The sequence below is a fragment of the Coregonus clupeaformis genome, chromosome 16 (assembly GCF_020615455.1).
Source record: "Coregonus clupeaformis isolate EN_2021a chromosome 16, ASM2061545v1, whole genome shotgun sequence".
In the NCBI taxonomy this organism is placed as follows: domain Eukaryota; kingdom Metazoa; phylum Chordata; class Actinopteri; order Salmoniformes; family Salmonidae; genus Coregonus; species Coregonus clupeaformis.
The window spans coordinates 24,867,869-24,887,829 of record NC_059207.1 but is presented as its reverse complement, the minus strand read 5'-3'; the positions used below and the strand labels follow the sequence as shown (position 1 = coordinate 24,887,829).

General features: G+C 43.6%; 1 protein-coding gene across 1 annotated transcript in view; it reads right to left on the bottom strand.

Annotated features, from left to right (window-relative positions):
• Positions 1 to 1,359: 1,359 nt before the first annotated feature.
• LOC121584567 (myogenesis-regulating glycosidase) overlaps positions 1,360 to 19,961 on the bottom strand; it is a 30,898-nt gene continuing 12,296 nt past the window's right edge. Inside the window, exons 2-6 of the mRNA XM_041900516.2 lie at positions 11,869 to 12,348; positions 6,721 to 7,258; positions 5,414 to 6,218; positions 4,883 to 4,998; positions 1,360 to 3,402 (exon numbers count right to left, since the gene is read on the bottom strand). Of these exons, the coding sequence (XP_041756450.2) occupies positions 3,055 to 3,402; positions 4,883 to 4,998; positions 5,414 to 6,218; positions 6,721 to 7,258; positions 11,869 to 12,146 (2,085 nt within the window). The 5' untranslated portion in view covers positions 12,147 to 12,348 and the 3' untranslated portion in view covers positions 1,360 to 3,054. The remainder of the gene's footprint in view (positions 3,403 to 4,882; positions 4,999 to 5,413; positions 6,219 to 6,720; positions 7,259 to 11,868; positions 12,349 to 19,961) is intronic.

Below are 19,961 nucleotides of genomic sequence, written 5' to 3'. Positions count from 1 at the left end.
TATAGAAAATTGCTGGGATCTTTTACTTCAGTTCATGCAACATCGGACCAACACGTTACATGTTGAGTTTATATTTTTGTTCAGTGTATTTTTGTTCAGTGTACAAACAGGCCTAGTTACACATCAAACAATATCAATATTCTCTCTCCATACAGTGCATAAGGACAGTGTTCAGACCCCTTGACTTTCTCCACATTTTGTTATGTTACACCCTTATTCTAAAATTTATTATTTTTTAAAAATTATATTTGTTATCAATCTACACACAATACCCCATGATGACACAATTAAAACAGGTTTTTAGACATTTCTGCAAATAAATCAAAAATACCTTATTTACATAAGTATTCAGACCGTTTGCTATGAGACTCGAAATTGAGCTTAGGTGCATCCTGTTTCCATTGATCATCCTTGAGGTGTTTGAACAACTTGATTGGAGTCCACCTGTGGTAAATTCAATTGATTGGACATGATTTGGAAGGGCACACACCTGTCTATATAAGGTCCCACAGTTGACAGTGCATGTCAAAGCAAAAACCAAGCCAAAAACCCAGCATTGAAGGTCCCCAAGAACACAGTGGCCTCCATCATTCTTAAATAGAAGCTTGGGACCACCAAGACTCTTCCTAGAGCTGGTCGCCAGGCCAAATTGAGCAATCGGGGGAGAAGGGCCTTCGTCAGGGAGGTGACCAAGAACCCGATGGTCACTCTGACAGAGCTCCAGAGTTCCTCTGTGGATATGGGAGAACCTTCCAGAAGAACAACCATCTCTGCAGCACTCCACCAATCAGGCCTTTATGGTGGAGTGTCCAGATGGAAGCCACTCCTCAGTAAAAGGCAAATGACAGCCCGCTTGGAGTTTGCCAACAGGCACCTAAAGGACTCTCAGACCATGAGAAACAAGATTCTCTGGTCTGATGAAACCAAGATTGAACTCTTTGGCCTGAATGCCAAGCGTCATGTCTGGAGGAAACCTGGCACCATCCCTATGGTAAGGCATGGTGGTGGCAGCACCATGCTCAACGGCAGGGACTGGGAGAATAGTCAGGATCGAGGGAAAGATGAACAGAGCAAAGTACAGTGATCCTTGATGAAAACCTGCTCCAGAGCGCTCAGGACCTCAGACTGGGGTAAAGGTTCACCTTCCAACAGGACAACAACCCTAAGCACACAGCCAAGACCACGCAGGAGTGGTTTCGGGACAAGTCTCTGAATGTCCTTGAGTGGCCCAGACAGAGCCCGGACTTGAACCCGATTGAACATCTCTGGAGAGACCTGAAAATAGCTGTGTAGCGACGCTCCCCATCCAACCTGACAGAGCTTCAACAAAGTACTGAGTAAAGGTTCTGAATACTTATGTAAATGTGATATTTCAGTTTTTTATTTGTTATGATTCCTTGCCCAACAGCAGGGCTGTTTATAGTACAGTAGTATGGCACATATGGATGGAATTTACATACTTTCTTAGGAATTGAGCAAAACACGCACGCACAATTGTAAAATTACGGAAGCATAAATTACTAGCTGCATTATGAGTCCAAACATTTATCTTCTGTGCTTTCCACATCATCCCTTATTTATCCCTTCACAAGGTTATAATTGATTTAGTTGTGCAATATATAAAAGTTGTGCATGCTACAAATATTAGTCAAGAGACTCTGGACACAAAACTGGTGTAAAAATAGATCAGCGAATGCAGAGCACTGCCTGGTTAAAGGATTACTACACTCAAAAACTCTTATTATTCTGTCCATTATTCCACTTGTAATACAATCCCCCATGTCAGCAGTCAAGTTTTCAAGATAGAGCACTTTCAGTCCAGTACTGCCTTGATGATGCGTTTTGCATTATATTGTTTTTGAGTGTATTATTTATTTAAGAGAGCTAACCGTTCAAAGTACCAAAAGCACATCCAGCAGATGTTACATCTGAAGGTTGCATATGTGACAAGAATAGCAGTTTTTTTCCCCGCAAATCATACTAATGCTCACTGGAATAATAGCTTTATAGTAAGGCAAATAGCTTAAAGTATTCTATTTCTTCTTGTACTTCTTCTTGAGGCGAATAAAGACAAGGTCGGAACATGGATCAGCATCTCTGAGAACGTTCACTGATTACTAAGGTCAAATGGACTATACACATACAGTACCAATGAACAACAACACATGCATCAACATTAAATCCATCCCAAGACATCCATATTAGGAAGAGAAACCTGGGACAAGGTTTTGGCACTTTCATGATCACTGGCAGCAAGTCTGTTGACACAAACATTCTCAACCTGTTGTCAAAGAACTCAAGACAGACATTTTAGAGCTCTAAAACAGGACAACAAAAAGTTAGATTATTAAATGTCTAACAAACACGATACCATAACAGAGAATTAAGGTTAAACTAACGTGCATTACCATACAAACTGTGGGAGTATGTATCGGAAGCTATCGATACACTTGGCTACTCATTCATTGCCGCTGCGGCGCGAGTGGAAGTAGAGAGAAGCATGTTTTATGTTTTGTAATATTGTTGAATAAAAACAGTGTAGACAGTGCTGAATAAAACGTAGACAAACAGCAACTCTGATGTATTCTTTGACAGTCTCTCTCTGGTCATGGTTTTAAAAGTTATGAAATCTCACGTAGGCTAGTATCAAACTTCGCTGTGGCTTTGATCGTAGAAGCTGTAGGTAGGCACAGTGATTTGAGTTATCCGATTGGCCAGCGCAGTAGGCGCACTTGATTTAGCCACAGATCGCCCGGTCTGCCGGGAAGGCGGAGTTTGTCTTTTCAGACAAATTCAATGGTTCAAAATGGGAACACTTTGCTTACCCGGTTTGCAGGGCTTCTGAATCAAGTGCACCTACTGCCAACAGTGCAAAAAAAAAAAAAGGAGCGCAGGCCTTTATCATTGGCTTTCCTACAGAAATGTTTGGTTATCGACTAGGAATGATTTGAAGATCGACCAGTCGATCGTGATCGACCGTTTGGTGACCACTGATCTACAGTGTATATACTCCCTTGTTCATGTGTGTGTATACATTATATACTGTCCTCTGTCCTAATCCACCCATGTAAAGTAAGCGATCTCATCCAGATCCACAGGATAATCAGTCAGATGCATGGGTCCTTTATCAAAGTGTTCTCCCTTGTAGCTCCTCCAGCGCCCAGCGGGCAGGTAGATATCTCTCTCCTGCTTCCCAGGCTCTAGTACTGGAGCCACCATCAGGTCATCCCCGATCAGGAACTGGGAGTCGATCTTATATGCCGCCTCGTCGTCATTGGCGATCCACCAAAGGGGCCGTATGATTGGGTCTCCCGTGTTGAGGACCTCCCCCGCCAGTTCTAAAACTCTGGGGGCCACCAGGGACTCGTGGAGTGCCGTGAACTTGAGGGCTATCGCCACCACCTGAGCACACACACATACATATACAGTACCAGTCAAAAGTTGACACACTTACTTATTCCAGGGATTTTCTTTATTTTTACTATTTTCTACGTTGTAGAAAAACCCTTGAATGAGTAGGTGTGTCCAAACTTTTGCCTTCAGAAAGTATTCATATCCCTTGACTTACTCCATATTTTGTTGTTACAACCTGAATTCAAAATAGATTAAATAGATTTTTTTCCCCTCATCTACACACAATTACACATAATGACAAAGTGAAAACATGTTATTCAAAATGTTTGCAAATGTATTGAAAATGAAATACATACATTTAATTTACATAAGTATTCACACCCATGAGTCAATACATGTTAGAATCACCTTTGGCAGCGATTACAGCTTTGAGTCTTTCTGGGTATGTCTCTAAGAGCTTTGCACACCTGGTTGTACAATATTTGCAATAAATAATATTTATTATTGTAATAATATTTGTAATATTTACTCTTTTCAAAATTATGCAGCCACCACTATGATTGAAAATATAAAGAGTGGTACTCAGTAATGTGTTGTTTTGGATTTGCCCCAAACATAACACTTTGTATTCAGGAGAAAAAGTTAATTGCCTTTTCACATTTTTTGCAGTATTACTTTAGTGCCTTGTTGCAAACAGGATGCATGTTTTGGAATATTTGTATTCTGTACAGGCTTCCTTCTTTTCACTGTCAATTAGGTTAGTATTGTGGAGTAACTACAATGTTGTTGATCCATCCTCAGTTTTCTCCTATCACTCCTAAACTCTGTAACTGTCTTAAAAGTCACCAATTGGCTTCATGGTAAATCCCAGAGCGGTTTCCTTCCTCTACGGTAACTGAGTTAGGAAGGACGCCTGTATCTTTGTAGTGACTGGGTGTATTGATACACCATCCAAAATGTAATTAATAACTTCACCATGCTCAAAGGGATATTAAATGTCTGTTAAAAAAATTAAAAAAACATATACCAATAAGTGTCCTTCTTTGCGAGGCATTGGAAAACCTCCCTGTTCTTTGTGGTTGAATCTGTGTTTGAAATTCACTGCTCAACTGAGGGACCTTACAGATTATTTTAAATTGCACACAGTGTCCATGCAACTTATTATGTGACTTGTAAAGCACATTTGTACTCCTGTACTTATTTAGGCTTGCTATAACAAAGGGGTTGAATACTTATTGACTTAAGACATTTCAGCTTTTCATACATTTGTAAATATTTTGAAAAAAATAATTCCACTTTAACATTATGGGGTGTTGTGTGTAGGCCAGAGACAACAAAATCTCAATTTAATCCATTTTAACTTCTAGCTGTAACACAACAAAATCTGGAAAAAGTCAAGGAGTGTGAATACTTTCTGAAGGCACTGTATTTTAATAATTTAGCAGACACAATAGCCATTAGAATAAGGAGGCTTGAACAACCATATACGAACAGTAAAACAGTGTATTTATGTGTGTGTGCATCTCACCTCACTGTCGTAAGCCCAGGGTGGTATAGAGAACTGCATGGCAGGCATGAAGGCAGACATCTCGAGCCAGCGGATGTACAGCTCTCTGTCTGGTAGACCTGGGTCCCCAACACTCCCTATAACAACAGAATGGCAAAAAATCCACGTGTGGGGTGATGAAACAAATGTATTTAGTTGTTAGACATTTTTATATATAAAATAATAAGTAGCGTATAGTTTAACATTTGTGCACGCTTTTCTCTTCCGCAATTCCAACAGCTGTTGCAAAGGGGATGTGGGGTAGGGCACACGTCACAGGCTGATTTGAAATCACTTCCGCGGTAGGATACACCTGGGCATCCTCTGCCAGAGGAGGCAATCGAGGACAGGAGGAAACTCCTCCATTCACCCATGAATTGGCACACTCCTACATATGGCGACTACTTATCAGTTTACGGGTCACAGAGGAGAAGAAGACAGGATGGACTTTTACCCTCTTGAAAAAAGGCCAATGTGTACTACACAAACAACAATAAAAATTGTGATACCAACCGGAGGTGCGGTTAGGATAGGTGTTCCCTCCGATTATATCAGGTAGGACGAACTGGTAGCCCAGGATACTGATGGTAAGTACTGTCGGTATGATCGACTTGAGTCCCAGCTCATAACCCCACACAGAGTCCCTGTCGATGATCCGGAAGAAACAGGAGATGTTCTGACTCTGGTAGCCCACCCTCAACTCTGCACGCTCTTTAAAGGGGGCCGCCATCTCTGTGTAGCGCCGTGTGAACGTCGACGGGTCCTGGAGCGGATTCAGAGTACTGAACTGCAGAGGGAGATAGCTGGTCTCCCCGGCATCAAACTTAAAGGAGACCACGTCGTAGAGGGTTTTGAGAGAGCGGAGGTGGGAGGAGTACCACTCGCGGGCTTCGGGGTTGGTGAAATCCAGGATCCCGCCAATCCCGTTCCACCATCGCACTAACGCGGGGAGTTCACCGTCCGGCGCGCGTACGAACAGCCCTCTCTCCACCCCGATGCCAAAGTTCACAGAGTCGTAGTTGACAAACGGGTGCGTCCACAACGAAACCAGGAAGCCATCCTCTCGTAGCTTCTTGAACATGCCGGTGGCGTTGGGGAATTTCTGTGGGTCGAAGTCGAACTCTCCGTAGCTGGTCGTGTAGCGGTCATCAAGCTCCAAGTGTGAGCAAGAAAAGCCGTGGGCGGTGATGTCGCTGGCGTAGCGGAGCAATTTGTCCTGGTCCACGGAGTTCTTATGGATTGCCCAAGTGGACCACACGGGATGCCTGAACACCTCTGCTGATGGCACCTTGTTGGGCTTGTTGAAGTAGCGACGCACCTGACAAAGACAGATGAAAAAAACAACAACATTCAAATAGAGAATTATTAGCATCAACACAATACGACAATCTCCCCCTCTCCCTTTCTCTCTCTCTCTATCCTCACTCTCTCCATCTATAATCCTCAATATCTGTATCCTTCTCTCTCACAGAGAGGGTACAGGGAAAGACAGAAGGTTCTGGGAGGACAACAAGAGCGAGAAAGAGAGTGGCGCAATCCCAAATCGTCCTCTACACCCTACGCACATATGATCGGAGAGGATTTTACAGGTGTAAGCAATCTGGTAATAGCTCCCCCTTGCCTTCTGATAGGTGGAAGTTTCACCATATTGCTTATACCAATTAAATACACTCAGATTTCCACATTTTAGGGGACGATTTGGGATTCCCCCACTCTCTTTCTCTCTCACTATCCTCCAGTGCCTTCGTCTTTCAATGCATGCAGGCAGGCAGGCAGATGCGATAACTAATAGGTGCAATATAGTATGAGAAATTCCTCACCATGTACTTGTGTATAGAGGTGACATCAGCGCCCACACACACTCTGTAGCTGAGTTCCGGTAGGGGGCGCTGTCCCGGGGCTGGCCTGTAGGGAGATTCCTGGTAACGAGCCTGGAACCTCAGCGTCCGGTCCTGCTCATCCCAGCCCAGGTGGAACGGTACAGAGTCATTAATCTTAATCGCCGTAGCGTTCGAAGACAGCCAATAGCGTTCGATGATCCCCCCGAAACCGTTCCGACTGGAGTAGACGTCGCTGGTAATGAAGGGGCGTGGCTCTTCCCGGCCCTGGATGCTGATTGGCCAGCCCCTTCGTACCAGCCCCTCCGCCCCTCCGTACCAATGCGAGCCGTTGGTCATGGCCATGGCATGTTCCACGGAATTTTCGTGTTCTAGCTCCTCCCAGCGCACGCGGTAGCACATAACTACGGACTTCTGGGCAACCGTCTGGATGAAGAAGTTGATCTTGCCTGAATCTGATTGGCTGCAGCTCAGGGTGTCGCCATCCTTAGAACAAGAGTTCAGGTCCAAGGTCCCAGACCTGAGAGAGCAAGAGAGAAAAAGAAAGCAGAGAGAGCGAGAGAGCAATAAAGAGAGAGTGAGAGAAAGATGCTTACTTTGCTGTATAAGGAAAAGCATAAGCACAAGCTCATGCTAGTAGTAGCAGTAGCACTAGTACTGTATAATGCTTTCACAGTATATAAAAGTCCCTCCACGATTTAGCAAAATCAAAAATGCCCCACATATTATGCAAGGCCTTGTAAATTTGGCTAATCACTATTAGGCTACCGCATAAAACCGTCAAATCACCGCAATATTACCACATAAAACTGATCACGCACTACAAAAAGAGGGCTCGCCATTTTAACCAATTGCCGCACTTTTACAGCATAGAACGGTTCAATCAAGCCAAACACCAACAAACTTTTCCCACAGTCAAGCCACACATCAACAAAGCATTTTTGCTGGCAAATGTTTAAAAAACACAGCAAAATCCTGGAGGGACTGACATGTCTGTAAATAACACAAAGGAAGGAATATAGGGAAATATAATTAAACTGTGTCTATTTCATAGTAAAACATACCATAGCACTTTTAGCCAGTACAGTGTGAATGCAGATTACTGTTCAATAAAGTCTGTGTGTATTTTTGTCTATATGATTTTGCTGCTGAGCTTGTGACCCAATCAATGTCCCCCGAGGGCTTAACAATGTCACTACCATTATCCATCTATTTACTACAATGGATAAATAGGATCATTTTGGTCATAAAGTCAATCTAGTCTAAAACGGGGTTTGGAACCTGAGTGCATCACAATGAGTAAATTAAGGTTGAGTTTGGATTACAATTATGTCAACAATTAATTCCCCCTTTTGCCAAGCTCCATGTGCAAATCGCCCCTCTGCCCACTACGCTTCCCTTCATTGAATAGGTTCCGTTCAAAGGATCACGGCCGTTTTAGACTGAAAAGCCCTATGCAGATTGCGACAATGCATGCGTCCAGCAGGATGCACAGCCAACCATGGTTTGCATGCCCTGCTGAAGGAGCCTACTGTGCGGAATAGGGTGTTGGAGTTTGTTGGTCCCCAATGGTAGCGAGTACACCAGTAACTAGAACATAGACTGCTGGTTATGTATCTGGCTATGTATATTTTGATAATCATTATCACCATCATCGCTAGCATCGCTGATGTTAGCTAGCAAGCTACCTAGCTAACGTTAGCCTACCTCAATACAAATTGGATTTTGCTTGGAAACACAATAACATTTCAAAAGAGGGGGTTGGGGTGGGGTGGGGGGGCAATGCAAATTATCCGGTTAGCCATGATTAGCTGTTCAGGAGTCTTATGGCTTGGGTAGAAGCTGTTAAGAAGCTTCACTCTGCTACCACTTGCCGTGCGGTAGCAGAGTGAACAGTCTATGATTAGGGTGGCAGGAGTCTTGGACAATTTTTAGGGCCTTCCTCTAAAACCGACTGGTATAGAGGTGCTGGATGGCAGGAAGCTTGGCCCCAATGATGTACTGGGCCGTACGCACTACCCTCTGTACTGACTTGCGGTCGGAGGCCGAGCAGTTGCCATACCAGGTGGTGATGCACCCAGTCAGGATGCTCTCGAAGGTGCAGCTGTATAACTTTTTGAGGATCTGAGGACCCATGCCAAATCTTTTCAGTCTCCTGAGGGGGAATAGGCTTTGTTGTGCCCTCTTCACGACTGTCTTGGTGTGTTTGGACCATGATAGTTTCTTGGTGATGTGGACATCAAGGAACTTGAAGCTCTCAACCTGTTCCACTACAGCCCCGTCGATGAGAATGGGGGCGTGCTCAGTCCTCTTTTTTTTCCCTGTAGTCCACAATCATCTCCTTTGTCTTGATCACGTTGAGGGAGGGATTGTTATCCCGGCACCACACGGCCAGGTCTCTGACCTCCTCCCTATAGGCTGTCTCAACGTTGTCGGTGATCAGGCCTACCACTGTTGTGTCGTCGGCAAACTTAATGATGGTGTTGGAGTTGTGCCTGGCCATGCAGTCATGGGTGAACAGGGAGTACAGGAGGGGACTGAGCACGCACCCCTGAGGGGCCCCCGTGTTGAGGATCAGCGTAGCAGATGTGTTGTTACCTACCCTTACCACCTGGGGGCAGCCCGTCAGGAAGTCCAGGATCCAGTTGCAGAGGGAGGTGTTTAGTCCCACGGTCCTTAGCTTAGTGATGAGCTTTGAGGGCACTATGGTGTTGAATGCTGAGCTGTAGTCAATGAATAGCATTCTCACATAGGTGTTCCTCTTGTCCAGGTGGGAAAGGGCAGTGTGGAGTGCAATAGAGATTGCATCATCTGTGGATCTGTTGGGGCGGTATGCAAGTTGGAGTGGGTCTAGGGTTTCTGGGATAATGGTGTTGATGTGAGCCATGACCAGACTTTCAAAGCACTTCATGGCTACAGACGTGAGTGCTACAGGTCGGTAGTCATTTAGGCAGGTTATCTTAGTGTTCTTGGGCACAGGGACTATGGTGGTCTGCTTGAAACATGTTGGTATTACAGACTCAGTCAGGGACATGTTGAAAATGTCAGTGAAGACACTTGCCAGTTGGTCAGCGCATGCTCAGAGTACACATCCTGGTAATCCGTCTGGCCCTGCGGCCTTGTGAATACTTACCTGCTTAAAAGTCCTACTTACATCAGCTACGGAGAGCGTGATCACATAGTCATCCGGAACAGCTGATGCTCTCATGCATGCTTCAGTGTTGCTTGCCTCGAAGCGAGCATAGAAGTGATTTAGCTCATCTGGTAGGCTTGTGTCACTGGGCAGCTCGCGGCTGTGCTTCCCTGTGTAGTCTGGAATAGTTTTCAAGCCCTGCCACATCCGATGAGCGTCGGATGTGGCAGCTAAATCATGTCTGACCACAACAACGTACTAACTAGCAGCAACAAAGTTACCAACCCAGGGCCATAGCAAAACAGGTCACAGTTAGTTGCATATTGTAATGGCGTCACCAGCCTGAATCCAATCTGGTGCCGGTCAGTCTACATCTGCAAAGCATAGAATTAGCTTCCAAACGAGATTTCTTTAGCTATGTCTATAATTGAGGGATGATGACAACCATTAACCCTGTTATTCTGTTAGACAAAGTGCACAGTTGGGTGCCAGACTGATCCCCTGGTCATGAACGGATGCCGGGACCTACCAGAAGGAGCAAAGGTGGGTATCATAACATGTCCAGCAATAGTTTAGCTACCTATTTTCACAGCTTGTCAAGCAAGACCTCAGAATAAAAGTGTGTCATGTGACACCTCCTCCGTTGTTGCCAGAGTCTCCCTCGACTCCTATGAAAAGGACACGCCATCATGAGGCCTCTGATAGTGACCAGAGTTACTGCCCTGATGACACAGACAGCTTCATCGACAGGTAATGTGTGAAATGTGAAAAGTTGTATTAAAAAAATAGACTGCTTGATAAACTAGTAGGCTAATTTCCCAGCCAAGTAGATCAAACTAGTAGAGTCATTTTAGTTGTGAAGTGCATTACCAAAAAGCTTTGTCCTTTCTTTAGAACAAAATGCAATTTACTGTCTATTTGCTGTCTATTATTTCACTCTGTCGCAGGCCCTCCCAGTCAACACCACCTCATAAGATTGCCTGCTGCAGTTGTTCGAGAGATGTCCAATATGCAGTGGAACATGCAGCATAGCTTAGCATCATGCAGACATGCGCGCGCTGTAAGCATTCCTATGAATGGAACAGTCAGCCACACGTTGGCAAGTATCCAGCCAGAAACCTTCACCTGTCTGCGGCAACAGCTTTCAAAGGCTCATCATTTGTACAAACACAGAAGGTAACCCACTTCATTACCTTGATACATTTGATAACCCAATTGTGAAACATAATTTATGTAAACGTACATTATTCGTTGCTTATTTCTTCTTCTTAGAGTATACAAAACATTAAGAACACCTGCTCTTTCCATGACAGACTGACCAGGTGAAAGCTATGATCACTTATTGATGTCACTTGTTAAATCTACTTCAATCAGTGTAGATGAAGGGGAGGAGACAGGTTAAAGAAGGATTTTTAAGCCTTGAGACATGGCTTGGGTATGTGTACAATTCCGAGGGTGAATGGGCAAGATAAAAGATTGAAGTGCCTTTGAACGGGTATGGTAGTAGGTGCCAGGAGCACCGGTTTGAGTGTGTCAAGAACTGCAACGCTGATGGTTTTTCACATTCAACAGTTTCCCGTGTGTATCAACAATGGTCCACTACCCAAAGGACATCCAGCCAACTTGACACAACTGTGGGAAGCATTGACGTCAACATGGGCCAGCATCCCTGTGGTACACTTGACACCTTTTAGTCCATGCCTAAACGAATTGAGGCTGTTCTGAAGGTGAAAAGGGTGCAACTCAATATTAGGAATGTGTTCCTAATGTTTGGTACACTCAGTAGCTCCACTATCTTTTCTACATACTTTCTATCTGGTTTTACTTGTTTACTCGTGCTGCTGCTAATTGAATATAGGGGAAACACTTCATCACACAGAAATGTAGAGCTACAACAGAGAGATGAAACACAGAGGCCTACTACTCAGATGGCATAGAGAGACAAATGACATGCATGGTTAGCACAAAAAGATTGGGAACATCATTTTAACACACACCTGAAGGCCATAGTGAATATGACCGCCCCAGCCTGGTTGCGAATGGTGAATCCATCCCCTTGGAGGTCTAGCAGTTCAGCCTTCAGCAGGTGGGCTTTCCGGAGCGATACAGAGTAGTAACACCAGGAAACCACTGCTGCTAGCACTAGCATACAGCCTAACATACCAGCCACCACCAGAGGGCGACGATCAAGTCCCAGCTTCCTCTTCAGAGGGGACCCAGGGCCCACAGGAGCTGTACTGTGATCCCCTGGACCACCCGGCACTATCTGGTACATACTACAGGGGAGTCCTGGGACACTGGGGGCCTTTGGGTGAGTGTAAGAGGCCTTGGGCCCTTAACAGAGACTGACAGAATAAAATAGGTTATAATACAAATGTAAAATGTGGGTGTGTCTGAGGCATGAGGGGTTGATGTCTGTCGTTCTCCTCTGGCTTCTGTTTCAGTCCTGCACCATATCCATCATGGTAGGTGTGTTTCTGGAGGAAGAACAAAGGTTATAATTCAGCTTCAGTAAATGACAAAGATAAAGAAGTAGGCACAAGTTCATAATGTTCATAGTTCAGGCAGTATTTGCCCTGCAGGGTGTAATTTGGAGGCACAGCCTGAGCTCACAACTTCTACAAGGTAGTAGTAGCCTAGCCATGCCAGCCACATAATTTTCCTAAAGCACAGACTTATTTGTTAGCTAAGCAATTCAGTAGGCTAATGATAGTGATCTAGTTGGGTCTCTGAAATGGCAGGTTGCGTGTGATTCCTCCTGGGTCAAGGCTTGGGCAAGACTGTTGTTATAATAATATGGGCAGCATTTAGCAGACACTTTTAATCCAAGGCATGTTACAATACAGTACAGACCTTTCTTTTTGTATGCCATCTCATGGGCCAGATATATTTCATTTCTAGGCCTATGTGACATGACCAGGAAAAGCTCAGAGCTCTAAAAGCATATTTCAAATCTTTCTGTGGTTAGGAATAAACTCCTGTTCCTAGCAATTCCATATGCGACACTGGCCTGCCACAGTAAACCCTGCTGGATAGAAGTGTAGGCCTAGCTAGCCGCTCCAACAGCACACAGGATCAGAGATGGCTGCTAGCCATGTCCCAGATGACCCCCACACACCGCAGGTAGGCTAAGGCTAAGGTTTAAAAACACCCTGTCAGCAAGTCTCAATGGCTGATACAGCACCACCATAAGGGCAGGGCACCTTGTGAACCAGTAAATATCAGTCAACAGCAAATGTTCAAAAAGTATTTGATCCCCTGCTGATTTTGTACGTTTGTCCACTGACAAAGAAATTATCAGTCTATCATTTTAATGGTAGGTTTATTTGAACAGTGAGAGACAGAATAACAACAAATAAATCCAGAAAACAACGCATGTCAAAAATGTTATAAATTGATTTGCATTTTAATGAGGGAAATAAGTATGACCCCTTCTCAATCAGAAAGATTTCTGCCTCCCAGGTGTCTTTTATACAGGTAACGAGCTGAGATTAGGAGCACACTCTTAAAGGGAGTGCTCCTAATCTCAGTTTGTTACCTTTATAAAAAGACACCTGTCCACAGAAGCAATCAATCAATCAGATTCCAAACTCTCCACCATGGCCAAGACCAAAGAGCTCTCCAAGGATGTCAGGGACAAGATTGTAGACCTACACAAGGCTGGAATGGGCTACAAGACCATCGCCAAGCAGCTTGGTGAGAAGGTGACAAGAGTTGGTGCGATTATTCGCAAATGGAAGAAACACAAAAGACCTGTCAATCTCCCTCGGCCTGGGGCTCCATGCAAGATCTCACCTCGTGGAGTTGCAATGATCATGAGAACGATGAGGAATCAGCCCAGAACTACACGGGAGGATCTTGTCAATGATCTCAAGGCAGCTGGGACCATAGTCACCAAGAAAACAATTGGTAACGCACTACGCCGTGAAGGACTGAAATCCTTCTCAAGAAAGCACATATACAGGGCCGTCTGAAGTTTGCCAATGAACACCTGAATGATTCAGAGGAGAACTGGGTGAAATGTTGTGATCAGATGAGACCAAAATGGAGCTCTTTGGCATCAACTCAACTCGCCGTGTTTGGAGGAGGAGGAATGCTGCCTGTGACTCCAAGAACACCATCCCCACCGTCAAACATGGAGGTGGAAACATTATGCTTTGGGGGTGTTGTTCTGCTAAGGGGACAAAACAATTTCACCTCATCAAAGGGGCGATGAACGGGGCCATGTACCGTCAAATCTTGGGTGAGAACCTCCTTCCCTCAGCCAGGGCATTGAAAATGGGTCGTGGATGGGTATTCCAGCATGACAATGACCCAAAACACACGGCCAAGGCAACAAAGGAGTGGCTCAAGAAGAAGCACATTAAGGTCTTGGAGTGGCCTAGCCAGTCTCCAGACCTTAATCCCATAGAAAATCTGTGGAGGGAGCTGAAGGTTTGAGTTGCTAAACGTCAGGCTCAAAACCTTAATGACTTGGAGAAGATCTGCAAAGAGGACTGGGACAAAATCCCTCCTGAGATGTGTGTAAACCTGGTGGCCAACTACAAGAAATGTCTGACCTCTGTGATTGCCAACAAGGGTTTTGCCACCAAGTACTAAGTCATGTTTTGCAGAGGGGTCAAATACTTATTTCCCTCATTAAAATGCAAATCAATTTATAACATTTTTGACATGCGTTTTTCTGGATTTTTTTGTTGTTATTCTGTCTCTCACTGTTCAAATAAATCTACCATTAAAATTATAGACTGATCATGTCTTTGTCAGTGGGCAAACGTACAAAATCAGCAGGGGATCAAATACTTTTTTTCCCCTCACTGTGTGTGTGTGTATATATATATATATATATAATAATAATAATAATAATATGCCATTTAGCAGACGCTTTTATCCAAAGCGACTTACAGTTATGCGTGCATACATTTTTGTGTATGGGTGGTCCCGGGGATCGAACCCACTACCTTAAATGGTTTCTCTGGTTTTACTATTTTATAGGTATGTGTTTGGGTAAAAATAAAAATGTTGTTTTATTCTATAAACTACTGACAACATTTCTCCCAAATTCCAAAAAAAAATATTGTCATTTAGAGCATTTATTTGCAGAAAATCACAACTGGTCAAAATAACAAAAAAAGATGCAGTGTTGTCAGACCTCGAATAATGCAAAGAAAATACCTTATTGTTCATTTTTAAACAACACAATACTAATGTTTTAAATTAGGAAGAGTTCAGAAATCAATATTTGGTGGAATAACCCTGATTTTCAATCACAGCTTTCATGCATCTTGGCATGCACTCCACCAGTCTTTCACATTGATGTTGGGTGACTTTATCACAATCCTGCCGCAAAAATTCAAGCAGCTCGGCTTTATTTGATGGCTTGTGACCATCCATCTTCCTCTTGATCACATGCCAGAAGTTTTCAATGGGGTTCAGGTCTGGAGATTGGGCTGGCCATGACAGGATCTTGATTTGGTGGTCCATCCACACCATGATTGACCTGGCTGTGTGGCATGGTGCATTGTCATGCTGGAAAAACCAAACCTCAGAGTTGGGGAACAATGTCAGAGCAAAAGGAAGAAAGTTTTCTTCCAGGACAACCTTGTACGTGGCTTGATTCATGCGTCCTTCACAAAGACAAATCTGCCCGATTCCAGCCTTGCTGAAGCACCCCCAGAATAATCACAGATCCTCCACCAAATTTCACAGTGGTTGCGAGACACTGTGGCTTGTAGGCCTCTCCAGGTCTCCGTCTAACCATTAGACAACCAGGTGTTGGGCAAAGCTGAAAATTGGACTCATCAGAGAAGATGACCTTACTCCAGTCCTCTACGGTCAAATCTTTATGGTCTTTTGCAAACCTCAGCCTGGCTCTTCTTTGCTTCTCATTGATGAAGGGCTTTTTTCTAGCTTTGCACGACTTCAGCCCTGCCCCTAGGAGCCTGTTCCGAATCGTCCTCATCGTGCACTTCACCCCAGCTGCTGTTTGCCATTCTTTTTGTAGGTCACTTGATGTCATCCTACGGTTGTTGAGTGACATTCGAATGAGTTGGCGGTCATCCCGGTCAGTAGAGAGTCGTTTTCGCCCTCTGCCGGTCTGTAGCTTTGTTGTCCCCAATGTCTGCTGCTTGACCTTGTTCTTATGAACCGCCATCTTTGAAATTTTAAGGATGGAAGAAACCTGACGATCACTGTATCCCTCTGCCAGTAAAGCCAGAATTGAACCCTTCTTTTCTCACACAAAACTTTCCTTTTCAACTCTTTTGGCATGGTCAATAGGTATTTTTTGATTATTATTATTTTTGAGGTACTATTAGCACTTTTTTTGCCATTCATCTGGTCCTATTGCAAGAGGATAGTATACTTTTCTTTGATAAATAAGATTTGGTTCAGGTGATCACCTAATCAGTACCTAATTCAGTAGAATGAAGTGTGCCTGTGTTGGAATTCAACAGACACTGGAATGGAATGGCTGTCATACATGTAGAGATGCAGATTTAAGAACAATTTGCAGTGGTCTCTTAATTTTTTCCACAGCTGTGGGTAAATATATATATATAGTGGGGAGAACAAGTACTTGATACACTGCCGATTTTGCAGGTTTTCCTACTTACAAAGCATGTAGAGGTCAGTAATTTTTATCATAGGTACACTTCAACTGTGAGAGATGGAATCTAAAACAAAAATCCAGAAAATCACATTGTATGATTTTTAAGTAATTCACACTCACTCAAACAGACTCCAACCTCTCCACAATGGCCAAGACCAGAGAGCTGTGTAAGGACATCAGGGATAAAATTGTAGACCTGCACAAGGCTGGGATGGGCTACAGGACAATAGGCAAGCAGCTTGGTGAGAAGGCAACAACTGTTGGCGCAATTATTAGAAAATGGAAGAAGTTCAAGATGACGGTCAATTACCCTCGGTCTGGTGCTCCATGCAAGATCTCACCTCGTGGGAAATCAATGATCATGAGGAAGTTGAGGGATCAGCCCAGAACTACACGGCAGGATCTGGTCAATGACTTGAAGAGAGCTGGGACCACAGTCTCAAAGAAAACCATTAGTAACACACTACGCCGTCATGGATTAAAGTCCTGCAGCGCACGCAAGGTCCCCCTGCTCAAGCCAGAAGTTTGCCAATGACCATCTGGATGTTCCAGAGGAGGAATGGGAGAAGGTCATGTGGTCTGATGAGACAAAAATAGAGCTTTTTGGTCTAAACTCCACTCGCCGTGTTTGGAGGAAGAATAAGGATGAGTACAACCCCAAGAACACCATCCCAACCGTGAAGCATGGAGGTGGAAACATCATTCTTTGGGGATGCTTTTCTGTAAAGGGGACAGGACGACTGCACCGTATTGAGGGGAGGATGGATGGGGCCATGTATCGCGAGATCTTGGCCAACAACCTCCTTCCCTCAGTAAGAGCATTGAAGATGGGTCGTGGCTGGGTCTTCCAGCATGACAACGACCCGAAACACACAGCCAGGGCAACTAAGGAGTGGCTCCGTAAGAAGCATCTCAAGGTCCTGGAGTGGCCTAGCCAGTCTCCAGACCTGAACCCAATAGAAAATCTTTGGAGGGAGCTGAAAGTCTTTTTTGCCCAGCGACAGCCCCGAAACCTGAAGGATCTGGAGAAGGTCTGTATGGAGGAGTGGGCCAAAATCCCTGCTAGAGTGTGTGCAAACCTGGTCAAGACCTACAGGAAACGTAAGGTCTCTGTAATTGCAAACAAAGGTTTCTGTACCAAATATTAAGTTCTGCTTTTCTGATGTATCAAATACTTATGTCATGCAATAAAATGCAAATGAATTACTTAAAAATCATACAATGTGATTTTATGGATTTTTGTTTTAGATTCCGTCTCTCACAGTTGAAGTGTACCTATGATAAAAATTACAGACCTTTACATGCTTTGTAAGTAGGAAAACCTGCAAAATCGGCAGTGTATCAAATACTTGTTCTCCCCACTGTATATATATACACACACACCTTTAAAAAAATATATTTCCCTTTATTACTTTCCAACCCCATCACCCCTTCCATAATTGGAGAAAACTAGTGAACATCAATACGTAGGCTTCTACATTCAGCTTATACATACTATATACAGTTGAAGTCGGAAGTTTACATACACCTTAGCCAAATACATTTAAACTCAGTTTTTCACAATTCCTGAAATTTAATCCTAGAAAAATTCTCTGTTTAAGGTCAGTTAGGATCACCACTTTATTTTAAGAATGTGAAATATCAGAATAATAGTAGAGAGAATTATTTATTTCAGCTTCTTTCATCACATTCCCAGTGGGTCAGAAGTTTACATACACTCAATTAGTATTTGGTAGCATTGCCTTTAAATTGTTTACCTTGGGTCAAACGTTTCAGGTAGCCTTCCACAAGCTTCCCACAATAAATTGGGTGAATTTTGGCCCATTTCTCCTGCTAGAGCTGGAGTAACTGAATCAGGTTTGTAAGCCTCCTTGCTCGCACATGCTTTTTCAGTTCTGCCCACAAATATTCTATAGGATTGAGGTCAGGGCTTTGTGGTGGCCACTCCAATACCTTGACTTTGTTGTCCTTAAGCAATTTTGCCACAACTTTGGAAGTATGCTTGGGGTCATTGTCCATTTGGAAGACCCATTTGCGACAAAGCTTTAACTTCCTGACTGATGTCTTGAGATGTTGCTTCAATATATCCACATAATTTTCCTTCCTCATGATGCCATCTATTTTATGAAGTGCACCAGTTCCTCCTTCAGCAAAGCACCCCCACAGCATGATGCTGCCACCCCCGTGCTTCACGGTTGGGATGGTGGTCTTCGGCTTGCAAGTTATCCCCTTTTTCTTCCAACATAACGATGGTCATTATGGCCAAACAGTTCTATTTTTGTTTCATCAGACCAGAGGACATTTCTCCAAAAAGTACGATCTTTGTGCCCATGTGAAGTTGCAAACCGTAGTCTAGCTTTTTTATGGTGGTTTTGGAGCAGTGGCTTCTTCCTTGCTGAGCGGCCTTTCAGGTTATGTCGATATAGAACTCGTTTTACTGTGGATATAGATACTTTTGTACCTGTTTCCTCCAGCATCTTCACAAGGTCCTTTGCTGTTGTTCTGGGATTTATTTGCACTTTTTGCACCAAAGTACGTTCATCTCTAGGAGACAGAACGCTTCTCCTTCCTGAGCGGTATGACGGCTGTGTGGTCCCATGGTGTTTATACTTGCGTACCATTGTTTGTACAGATGAATGTGGTACCTTCAGGCGTTTGGAAATTGCTCCCAAAAATGAACCATGTTTTTTCTGAGGTCTTGGCTGATTTCTTTGGATTTTCCCATGATGAAGGTAGGCCTTGAAATACATCCAGAGGTTCACCTCCAATTGACTCAAATGATGTCAATTAGCCTATCAGAAGCTTCTAAAACCATTACATCATTTTCTGGACTTTTCCAAGCTGTTTAAAGGCACAGTCAATGTAGTGTATGTAAACTTCTGAACCACTAGAATTGTGATACAGTGAATTATAAGTGAAATAATCTGTCTGTAAAGATATGTTGGAAAAATTACTTGTGTCATGCACAAAGTAGATGTCCTAACCGACTTGCCAAAACTATAGTGTTTGTTAACAAGAAATGTGTGGAGTGGTTGAAAAACGAGTTTTAATGACTCCAACCTAAGTGTTTGTAAACTTCCGACTTCAACTGTACATTTTATGGACACAGTCAATTTTACAATAATTATATTTTGTTTGTTTTTACTCCTGAACTTCCTCTACCCTCAACCTCTCCGATCACTTTCATGATGTCCATCCGGTTTGCTTCTATATGCCAAATCTTTCTAACTGTGCTCTTTCACAAAAGCTCTCAACCTATAACCTATATACTTATTATGGACACAGTATGCTTTACATTAGTTATATTGTTGTTATTAGTTGTTATTAGTCCCATGCTTCAACTCCATTCAACACCTCCCATCCATCTCTTAACACCATCCATGTTGGATTTCTATTTGCCATATATTTTTCAACTGTACTGTGATATTTTACAAAAGTTCTGAACCTTTCTTTTCTCCTTGTTTCTACAGATTGTAAATTGAA